This window comes from Bos grunniens, chromosome 22 (genome assembly GCF_055505025.1).
Source record: "Bos grunniens cultivar Pamir isolate PY7600 chromosome 22, Bosgru_T2T1.0, whole genome shotgun sequence".
NCBI lineage: Eukaryota > Metazoa > Chordata > Mammalia > Artiodactyla > Bovidae > Bos > Bos grunniens.
In genome coordinates, this window is record NC_141186.1 from 51,349,842 (window position 1) to 51,359,829 (window position 9,988).

At 56.4% G+C, this 9,988-nt stretch overlaps 2 protein-coding genes and 1 long non-coding RNA gene across 10 annotated transcripts; 1 reads left to right on the plus strand and 2 right to left on the minus strand.

Annotated features, from left to right (window-relative positions):
- Positions 1-187: 187 nt before the first annotated feature.
- On the plus strand, positions 188-5,064 carry IMPDH2 (inosine monophosphate dehydrogenase 2). Of its 6 annotated transcripts, none has more exons than XM_086368068.1 (15): positions 188-385; positions 798-846; positions 1,063-1,164; positions 1,283-1,357; positions 1,696-1,902; positions 2,397-2,484; positions 2,557-2,756; positions 2,836-2,926; positions 3,025-3,120; positions 3,372-3,443; positions 4,092-4,235; positions 4,321-4,465; positions 4,561-4,704; positions 4,786-4,869; positions 4,971-5,064. In XM_086368068.1, the coding sequence occupies exons 1-15, from the start codon at positions 309-311 to the stop codon at positions 4,990-4,992; spliced, it is 1,596 nt and encodes a 531-aa protein (XP_086224194.1). In that variant the 5' UTR covers positions 188-308; the 3' UTR covers positions 4,993-5,064. The 6 variants fall into 6 exon arrangements, 4 of the variants coding, with proteins under 4 accessions (XP_086224194.1, XP_086224197.1, XP_086224196.1 ...); XM_086368071.1 differs by having other exon boundaries at positions 188-360; XR_015151682.1 differs by lacking the exon at positions 4,971-5,064 and having other exon boundaries at positions 188-360; positions 3,002-3,120; positions 4,786-4,823.
- Positions 5,065-5,849: 785 nt separating this feature from the next.
- Positions 5,850-7,367, minus strand: NDUFAF3 (NADH:ubiquinone oxidoreductase complex assembly factor 3). Of its 2 annotated transcripts, XM_086368100.1 has the most exons (5): positions 6,883-7,367; positions 6,612-6,804; positions 6,387-6,453; positions 6,192-6,292; positions 5,850-6,112 (listed from the first exon to the last, which is right to left on the minus strand). In XM_086368100.1, exons 1-5 carry the CDS (start codon positions 6,957-6,959, stop codon positions 5,996-5,998), a joined length of 555 nt encoding a protein of 184 aa, XP_086224226.1. In that variant the 5' UTR covers positions 6,960-7,367; the 3' UTR covers positions 5,850-5,995. The 2 variants fall into 2 exon arrangements, 1 of the variants encoding a protein (XP_086224226.1); XR_015151691.1 differs by lacking the exons at positions 6,192-6,292; positions 6,387-6,453 and having other exon boundaries at positions 6,515-6,804.
- Positions 7,368-8,200: 833 nt separating this feature from the next.
- On the minus strand, positions 8,201-9,986 carry LOC147348530 (uncharacterized). Of its 2 annotated transcripts, XR_015151696.1 has the most exons (4): positions 9,848-9,986; positions 9,021-9,091; positions 8,495-8,589; positions 8,201-8,295 (listed from the first exon to the last, which is right to left on the minus strand). It is a non-coding gene; the product is annotated as an uncharacterized LOC147348530 (long non-coding RNA). The 2 variants fall into 2 exon arrangements; XR_015151695.1 differs by lacking the exon at positions 8,201-8,295 and having other exon boundaries at positions 8,458-8,589.
- Positions 9,987-9,988: the final 2 nt, after the last annotated feature.

The window sequence follows — 9,988 nt, forward strand, 5'->3', positions numbered from 1 at the left end:
GGGCAAGGTCCTCCGGGAGGGGGTTGCGACGGGAAACATTCGAACTCCCCGGCGACTCGGTTAGGGCGTACTGTGCGCATGCGCTCCCCCCCGCCAGCCCCGCCCTAGAGGCCAATGGGCTCCGCCTTTGCGTGCTGCGTCCTGACGTAAGCGACGCGCATGGCGCAGTGACGATATCGGTGAGTTTATATTCGCGCGGCCCAGAAGACAGAGGCCTCTGCGGTGCAGTCCTCGGAGACACGCGGCTTTTCCCCGCCTAGCCATGGCCGACTACCTGATTAGCGGGGGCACGTCTTACGTGCCGGACGATGGGCTCACGGCACAGCAGCTGTTCAACTGCGGGGACGGCCTCACCTACAAGTGCGGGCCTCGCGGGCTCACCTGGGCAAGGAGAGGGGCGGCGTGCTAGGGAGGCCGGGTGGGGCCTCCACTGAGCCCGCTTAGGTTGGGCGTGGGGGGAGGGTTCCAGAAATTCCCCACTGGTATCTGAGGTTTGGTTTGACAGGTCTGAAGCGGGCGGGATGGAGAAGGCATCTTGGTAGCGCCCGGGATTTCCAGCCTAGGAACTCCGTTCTCTGGGCACATGGAGTTGTCAGTTGGCCAGGGGTGCTGATGACAGCTGGTGGCAGAAAAGGTCCCCGGTCTCCATCTCTGTCTTGTTCTCTACTTCTGCCTTGCTTGTGATATTCGGTTTAGATCATTGCCCTTTCTGCTCAAATGCCTTCAGAGATGATCTGTGAGGATGGCATCGCAGGCTGCCGTAAGCCTAACCCTTATTCCCAATTCCCCTCCCATAGTGACTTTCTCATTCTCCCCGGGTACATCGACTTCACTGCAGACCAAGTGGTGAGTATGGACAGGAGCAGGATCCTGAGTGTCAGGGTTGGATAAGGTGCTGCTATCCCCTCTCGGCTACCTCAGTAGATTGTGTTTGGGGGTGGATGCCTATGGAAGGGTTTTACTGGCATGCAGGTCATACAGAGCACCTGTTTTGTGGGGAACATGGTACTGCCTTGAGGTATATGAAGTGCTGTTGCACATTAGTCTGTTTTATTTCTTTAGGACCTGACCTCTGCTCTAACTAAAAAGATCACTCTGAAGACCCCACTGGTTTCCTCACCCATGGACACAGTCACAGAGGCTGGGATGGCCATAGCAATGGCGGTGAGCACTACAGTGTGAGGGCAGAAGCAGGGGCCACATCTGTCTTTCCCAGAGGCATACAATCATGATACAGTTTTTTGGTCACTTTTTCCCTGTTTTCTTTCTGTGTATCCTGCAGCTTACGGGTGGTATTGGCTTCATTCATCACAATTGTACACCAGAATTCCAGGCCAATGAAGTTCGGAAAGTGAAGGTCAGAACGGCGAGGATCATGATCATGAGTTCCTGGGAATTTCACGGTGGTGGAGTGGGGTGGGGATGGGTGATCTATTCTCCTCACTTTTTTCTCACTGTGGGGCTTCATTTCCTGAGGAGGAGCCTGAGACTTTGTGTCTTACAGCTGCAGAAGAGGACCACGTGGACAGTGCCTACAGTCCACTCATGTTTCCTAGCTCTGGGTTTGAAGTGTTTGTGTGATTGTGATTTGATCCTGTGGCACTGCCAAAGGGGGAGTTGGCACAGATCCCAGGCTTCAGACCAAGAGCTGGATGAAAATGGTTCAGAAGTACCTTTTTTCACCACCCTTTCCAGAAATATGAGCAGGGATTCATCACAGACCCTGTGGTCCTCAGTCCCAGGGATCGCGTGAGGGATGTGTTTGAAGCCAAGGCCCGGCATGGGTTCTGTGGTATCCCCATCACTGACACAGGCCGGATGGGAAGCCACCTGGTGGGCATCATCTCCTCAAGGGACATTGATTTTCTCAAGGAGGAAGAGCATGACCGGCTTTTGGGAGAGGTGGGTAATAGCACATCCAAATAGCCCTGACAGCCCAGGGCTAAAGATTAGAAGGCTTCTATTCTGTTGCCCAAGTGGCATCTCTGAGGGCGCTAGTGTTCAGGAAGGATGAATGCTCAAGTTTCTGACCCTTTAATAGGACTCCTGCATCCCTTCTCCACCAAAAGCTTTGAATCTGCCAAAATGTTTGCAGGCATACCCCAGTTTTTTGCCACTCCCAGAGGGGGCCAGTGTTCAAGGACGAACTTAAGCCTCTTCTTTGTCATTGCTTTGGTATGGCTCTTTCTCTGTAATGTGCTCCATGTACCTGGTGTCGTTTCTACTAAATTCTTTCTCTTGCCAATAGACAGACTGTTGTGTTTACTTGACGAGGGTAGGCTGGATGCAGGTGTCTAAACATGGTGGTGTTTGGAGCCTCACCCTTGAGTTAGGGCAAGGTCTGTTGGGAGACTTGATCTCTTAATGTCCCTCCTCATAACTCTCCTTTCTCATAGATCATGACAAAGAGGGAAGACTTGGTGGTAGCCCCTGCAGGCATCACATTGAAAGAAGCAAATGAAATTCTGCAGCGTAGCAAGAAGGGTGAGTCCTCGAGGTAGGAAGGGTTTAGGAACCAAAGACCAATGTCCTGATTTATGTCTTGCCTACCCTCAGGAAAGTTACCCATTGTAAATGAAAATGATGAGCTGGTGGCCATCATTGCCCGGACAGACCTGAAGAAAAACCGAGATTACCCACTGGCCTCCAAAGATGCCAAGAAGCAGCTGCTGTGTGGAGCAGCCATTGGCACTCATGAGGATGACAAGTATCGGCTAGACTTGCTGTCCCAGGCCGGTGTGGACGTAGTGGTTTTGGTGAGCTGCAGCCCAGGCAAGGTGGGGTGGTAGGAGCAGCTGCCATACCAGTCTCACTGGGGCTACATTTCTGTCCCAGGATTCTTCCCAAGGAAACTCCATCTTCCAGATCAACATGATCAAGTACATCAAAGAGAAATACCCCAGTCTCCAAGTCATTGGAGGGAATGGTGAGATAAGAGGGGGCACTGATGTATGTGGGGCGAGAGTTGGGGAGCTAGGTCCCATGTAGACCTTCACATGAGCCTTTCCCTGTTTCTCCCTATAGTGGTCACGGCTGCTCAGGCCAAGAACCTCATTGATGCTGGCGTAGATGCCCTGCGGGTGGGAATGGGCAGTGGCTCCATCTGCATCACTCAGGAAGGTAAGAAAATGCTTTGGCAAGGGCCTCAAAGACCAGGCTTTAGCAGGGCCCTTAGCCCCACATGCCTCAGAGCCAAGTGCTCTTTTGGGAGCTACAGAGTCCAACAGTAGGGGCAGCCCCAGGGCCACACAGGCCCCTTGGATGGGTAACAGCAAGACAAGCTCTCGTCCTTCACCTGCCACTTCCCCCGCCTGGCCTCCTCGCTCCTGCTCCGTGCCCTCTCTAAACTCTGGTCTATTTGTTTTATTTAGCGGCTCCCAAGATCCCTCCAGACATAAAGTCCCACAGCCCCAAATGCCCTTCTACTGTCACGGGCTGCTATAGTAAGTCCGGCCCGGCCCACTGGCCCGGCCCAGCTGCCCACTGCCCGGCTGCTTGGTTGACTGTAGCTGTAGCTCCCGGGGTTTGTGGTGCTGACGGGTGGGCAAGGCAGAGTGAATGACAGACCATGGTTTTGGGAGCTGCTCAAGAACACAGCTCCCTCCTCTTCTTGGGTGTTTATAGGGCAGGCCCTTCTCCAGGTAGGCCCTGCTCTGCCCACATCTTCTGCAGTAGGCACAGCTTCAGGACCAACTCTGGGCTTCCCTTTCCACACAACCACTGCTCTGATCTTGCCTGAGCAGCCCACCATGCAGGGAGCAAGGGGTGGGTCTCTGGGTACTAACTGCACGGTGACCCCTACCCCATCTGATACCAGTTGGGTGGGGCTTTCCCGGCTGCTGACTGCACGTGCCTGAGGCTGCCCTGGGCCATGCACACATGCACGCGCACATGCCAAGGGTGAGTGGAGGCCATCACAGCTATTTGTATTATTTAAGGCAGACGGGGCAGCAGCCATCCCAGGCAAGACTTTTCTCAACCAGGCTGGTGCAGGTGGAGCTGAGAGCTCCTGGATGCTGATTTGTGGCACCAGAGCCTCTTGTCTGTCCCCACTAACTCCAGCCCTCCATTCGTCCTCCATGTCTTAACAGTGCTGGCCTGCGGGCGGCCCCAAGCAACAGCTGTTTACAAGGTGTCAGAATATGCGCGTCGTTTTGGTGTTCCTGTCATTGCTGACGGAGGAATCCAAAATGTGGGCCATATTGCCAAAGCTTTGGCCCTTGGAGCCTCCACAGGTGAGACCCAACACTCAGGAAGCCTGGTGGGACTCCTTTCCTAATGCCATTCAGGGTCTTCCCCCAGCACTCCTTCTGTCCATAGTTATGATGGGCTCCCTCCTGGCTGCTACCACTGAGGCCCCTGGCGAGTACTTCTTCTCTGATGGAATCCGGCTAAAGAAGTACCGTGGTATGGGTTCTCTCGATGCCATGGACAAGCATCTCAGCAGCCAGAACCGATATTTCAGGTGGGACAGGCAGTTCAGTTACCCCTTGCTAATCTTGCACCAGCATCATCATCCGTGTTTTGACTTTACCCATGTTTCCCTGGCTCTCCCTGCAGTGAAGCAGACAAAATCAAGGTGGCCCAGGGGGTGTCTGGGGCTGTTCAGGATAAAGGATCCATCCATAAGTTTGTTCCCTACCTGATTGCTGGCATCCAGCACTCCTGCCAGGATATTGGTGCCAAGAGTCTGACCCAAGTTCGGTAAGCTTAGGGAGCTAGGACCTTGGGTAGCGGGGCTGGCCCAGGGCCAGCTGTCCACATCTGACATCTGCCCCTCTTCAGAGCCATGATGTATTCTGGGGAGCTCAAGTTTGAGAAGAGAACATCCTCAGCCCAGGTGGAAGGTGGTGTCCACAGCCTCCATTCGTAAGTGGCAACCCTGTCTACTCCTCTGTCCTTGGGATAGAGGTCTCTCCCCTGCCTCCATCCTCATGCCCTCATTTCACAGCTGGTTCTTCTGCCTACAGGTATGAGAAACGTCTTTTCTGAAAAGCAATTATACAGCACATCCCGTCGATTTTTCAATAAAAGTTTGAAAAAAAGTGATGCCTGATCTTTGAGGTCAACAAGCAGGTGGGGCTCTGCAGCTGCTGCTGTCACAGACACACAAACACACAATACTGTCCTTCCACAGAAGGCCTCTGGCCTTGAGATAAGGATGCTCTAAGGAGCTGGAAGTGGGGGTTGCTAACTAGATTCAAAAGCTCCTCCTAGGGTAACTCAAAAGGCAGTTCAGATCAGCTCTAGCCCCCAAGAGTTTGGTCTCACACTGAGAATCTGACTGTGGGTATTTACAAAGGGTCATGGAAAAGTCCATGGGGCTTTGGACTGGCATCCACAGGACCTCCTGCTAGCCCAAAGTTTGGCCACATGGGACCAGGTTTAGACCCACATATGTTCTCTCAACCTTCCCTGATGGCTTAGTTGGTAAAGAGTCTGCCTGCAATGTGGAAGACCCAGGTTCTATCCCTGGGTGGGGAAGATCCCCTGGAGAAGGAAATGACAACCTGCTCCAGTATTCTTGCCTGGAGAATTCCATGGACAGAGGAGCCTGGTGGGCTGCAGTCCATGGGGTCACAAAGAGTTGGACACGACTAAGTGACTAACACTTTCACTTTTCATGTATTCTCTAATGTAAGTCTCTAAGGGACATCACGGAGGAAGCACAGAGGTCCCCTCAAATCTGTATGTGAGCAAATAGATAGACCTACAGTTTGGAACAGGTGCCTGTATTGCCCCCTGGCCTCTCAGAGGCCAAGCCATGACCCCCTGGTTCGTTCACAACCCCCTCCAAGAACCCATTGAGCCAACAGCTCCTGGCCAGCAAGACAGGTAGTAGACAATCAGACAAGCAGCTTAAGTTATTAATTTGCTGGTAAGCAAAACAAGTCTTACAGTGCCAAAGGGGAGGGGCTAGTAAAAGCTCGGCACCGCTGCATTCTGCAGAAGGTGACAAGGCCCTCCTGGACAAGTCGGGTTAAGTTCTGGTTGTTCATTCTGCAGCTTGGGCCTGAGATGTGAGTGCAGTCCCTCCAGGTGGGGGAATGAGAGCAGCTCCTGTCACTCGGCCTTCATGACAGAGGAAGTTGAAAGTGGCACAGGCATTGGGCTGCAAAGAGAAAGCTAGCGTCAGCAGGGCCAGGGCTCGGCCTGGGCTCCCCCTCTACGATCCCCAGTCCCGGACGTACTGTGTCCTGCACCTCCACCGCGATGCCCCTCTGCCTCATGGCTCGCAGCACGTGGGGCTGCAGCCGCTCAGTCCGGTCTCCAGTGCCCACCACAACAATCTCTAGGAAAGGATAGGCTCGGCTAGTCTACAACCAGCTCGGTCGAGAGGGTGCCTTTCTGGGGCTCAGCACTTCAGCCCTCCCCTCCTTCAATACCTATCCGGGGCTCCAGCATCCAAAAGAGAGAGAAGCTTTCCTCGGTGATGTCCTGGTAGGAACCTACCTGTGTGGGGAGGCGGCAAGTTAAATATAAGCCCACGTAGGTTTTCCCAGAGACCCTGTACCTGCTCCAGAGCGGGATGAAAGAAAAGCCAGGTTTGCTAGGGACAGGCAGGCCCGTGACTCGGGCTCTCGGTTTCCTCATTGTAGGGAAGCGCTCACGTTCCACTGCACCACCGACTGTGGGAGGAGCGCGCAGGGTCCAAACACGCGATTCCCGTTGACCACGAAGCCGCGGCTGCTGTAGCTGTCGATGTACATGGCGAGCGGGGACTCGCGCTGCAGCAGTGAGATGCGCGTCCGTTGATACAGCTCGTCATCCGCTGGCGTGAGCCGATGTCCCCGCCGCGGGGCCCTGCGGAGAGGTACTGTCAGGGGGCCGGGAATGGCCGGCCGTGGGGCGGGTGGTCAGGAACACCGCGTCCGGGCTCACCATGGCAGCTCCGAGGGCGGACTGCGAAGCGCGGGTCGCGCGCGGTACAGGTTCCGAAGCACAAACGCTGCGGCCATGGCGGACCGGCGCGCAGGGAGGCTAGAGCAGGGTCAACGGGGTCGCGGCGTCCCCCAGCCCAGCGCGGCTGCAGCGCCCCCAGCGTCGCGGAGGACGCCGCGCGGCTCGGCCGGCCCTGCGCGGGAGAAGGGAGGGAGCGGGCCAGGGCCCTCGGTCCCAGGAGAGGCCGCGTACCCCAGCGCGGCTCCGGTGTCAGCACCTGCCGTCCTCCCCGCCCCGGGTGCCCGCAGGCCGCCCTGGGGGAGCCGGACACCTGGAGGCGCGGCGGGCCGCAGGGCACTGCCTGGCTCCCAGCTCTCAGCCATTACGCCGGGCTCCCAGGGCCGGGGGAGGGCGGCCGAGCACCTGTTGGAGTCGCGCACACCTGGCCTGGGCGTGGCGCCCGCCCACAACCCCCAGCCTCTAATCTCGGCTTTAGAGCTTCGGGTTCCGAGGGCGGGGCGGGCAGCTCAGGTTTCCGTCGCTCGCCCCCCGAGTCCCGCCCCTCCCTAACCGTCACCCGCGCGACCGTTGGCGTCGCGGCCGCGAGTCGCACGGGGCGGGGCTGCGCCTGGATTGGCCTCTCCGGAGCCCGAGGGGGCGTGGCTGGGGGTTTCGCCTTAAAATGGCTCCAACTCTGCCCCCGGAGCAAGCGGAAGGGGACGCGTTGGTCGGGAACTTTAAGCTGCTCGTCGTGACTACCGGGCCAGACCGGACCAGACGGTGAAGTAGACAGTGGCTGGAGCCTCGTCCTGTTGTCGCGCACTTCGCTCGCGCTCCGAGAATCCCGTGCCCCGCGTCTTGAGCCGAATCAGAAGGCCTACTGGCGTGAGACTCGCTGGCGCCCGCGCAGGTTCCAGCATCTCCGCGCGCCCACCGTGTGTTGGCCTCAGGGGCACGTTGCCGCGTCTCCTACCCGCTGGGCCGGGCTGGCGGGAGGCTCGGCACAACCAAGGACGGTCGCAATGGGTTTCCGGGAGTTCCGTCGCTGCAGTGCGGGCCCACTGGGCCTCTAGCGCTCCGGGTACTGGCAGCGTCACCGGACAAAGGGCCCTGGGTGCGGGGGAGTCCCCGAGGAGGGTTTACTTCCTCTCCGACCCCACGGGCGCGCTTCCCTCTTGGCTGATCCCGAAGCCCGCCCCACCGCCGTCACTACAGTGGCCCTGACGGCGTGGGACCAACAGGGCTAACTGTACCCTGCGGATCTAATCCGAATCGAGACCTTATCCCAGGGAAGGCCCCCCCACCACACCTGTTGTGTGGGGGCCTAGGTGAGCGGCTTTTTCCCATTCGTCTTGGTTTCACCGTCTACTCCTGGGTCCGCCTCCTGGGATAGGAATGGGGGTTTTGATTTTCCTAGGGAGAAGGATAATCCTCTCAAACTGCCCTCCCGCCCTCCCCGCCCCGCCATGGCTGGACAGCGGGCAACGGAATCCCAAAAGCAGCTGTTGTCTCCAGAGCATTCCAGCTGCGCTTGGATTTCGTTCCCTGCTCTCCTGCCTGAGCAGCGTCCTGACTCAGGTGGGGTGGGCTAGCCCCCGACCCCCAGACATACTTTATTGGGTCGCTCTGGTTTCCGTCTCTTTCTCAGGTGTGCCCTCAGGCTGGAACTGACAGGCGTAGACGTCAGAGAACCGAGGCGGTGGCCACCTTTGGAGCCCGAGATAGCATTGGCAAGGGAGGGAAGACCCAGGGCCTCCGGATAGGGCTGTAGTGGCGGTGAGTCCCACAGGGCCGCCTCAGCCCGCAGCTCGCTAAAGATAGCCCTTCACTTCCTGGAGTAAAACCACCCTCAACGGTCTTAATGCACTTAGAGTAGCTGAAGTCCCCAGCTTGGCCTCCAGACCCCTAGTCCTGTTAGCAGCCATCCCCTGGTCTTGCTCACGAGGCATGGAAAGCGCTTTGGAATGACACGATCACTCCCGTTGAGTGGGCACCCGAGAAGCCATCGGGAATGTCGTGTCCGCCCAGTGCTCTTTCGGAGCTTCCCAGCGGGGCCTTGCAGCCCTAGCCCAGAAGGGGTTCTTGCCAGGCTTTTCCTGCCCCTCGGTTCCTCTATATTCTGAGCTCTGTTTACTCACTGCTCCAGGGCAGAGATCAGGGGCTTGTCAGTGCTCTGCTGCACAGTGCTCTAGTGCCTCACGTTCCATCCCTATTAAGAAAAGAGAGAACAAGGGTTAAGTGAAGACATTGAGCAGCCCTGATGGGAAAGAGGAAAGAGCTGGTAGAGGAATTGGACGCTCAGAAAAGTGTTCTTCAGCTGGGTCTTTTCAGGTCACATTGCTTATTTGACCCACAATGGCTGGTAGTCTAAACCAGGAAATGGGAGGGTCCTTGTTACAGTACAACAGGTTAAAGGAGAGCATTAAAAGCTTCTGGAAACTATTATGATGGTTCTAATCATTCAAGATTCAAGAGAAGAAAAACGGCAATTCTATCAGAGTGGACACATTAGGAGTAAGACAACCCCTATCTCAAAGGAGGGAATGCTTGCAAGTAACCTGAAACTGAAGACCACAAATTCCCTTTAAAATGTGACTTTTTTCAGTAGGTCATGAACGTGGCTTTTATATTACCTGCCCTATTTCAGAATCCACTTGTAACTTTAGGCGTTTTGATCATGTGTGATTAGTCACTAGTCGTGTCCTACTCTTTGTGACCCCATGGACTGTGGCCCGCCAGCTCCGCTGTCCATGGGGATTCTCCACGCAAGAGAACGAGTGGATTGCTATTTCCTTCCCCATTGATCATGTGTACATGGAGGAAATGAAACGTTATACGAATACATAAATGTAAGAGAGACAACCTTGCCTGGGCCCCACCGGATTGCGTGGATTCTTTCCCTTGTTGCTACTGCGGGCAACAGCGACAGAGCCCTAAGTCCGGAGTAGACCCCGAGATTTCTTACCCTAGTCCGGACCAGTCAGGTGGACCACGCGGCGTAGGGGAGTGAGCGCAACTGTCCACTGTCCACTCAGGAGTCCCTGCCAGTTCCCCGCCCCAACCAATTGGCCTTCCCGGAAATCCCGCCTCGACGTTTTGTTTCCGG

Coding starts and splice junctions, on each gene's coding strand:
- NDUFAF3 (XM_086368100.1), bottom strand. CDS start 6,959: ATGGCCGCAGCGTTTGTGCTTCGGAACCTGTACCGCGCGCGACCCGCG. Junction 6,293..6,386: donor GATGCTGGAGCCCCGGATAG/GTATTGAAGGAG, acceptor ATCCTTTCCTAG/AGATTGTTGTGGTGGGCACT. Junction 6,113..6,191: donor CGGTGGAGGTGCAGGACACA/GTACGTCCGGGA, acceptor TTCTCTTTGCAG/CCCAATGCCTGTGCCACTTT.
- IMPDH2 (XM_086368071.1), top strand. CDS start 263: ATGGCCGACTACCTGATTAGCGGGGGCACGTCTTACGTGCCGGACGAT. Junction 1,903..2,396: donor ATGACCGGCTTTTGGGAGAG/GTGGGTAATAGC, acceptor CCTTTCTCATAG/ATCATGACAAAGAGGGAAGA. Junction 2,757..2,835: donor GTGTGGACGTAGTGGTTTTG/GTGAGCTGCAGC, acceptor TTTCTGTCCCAG/GATTCTTCCCAAGGAAACTC.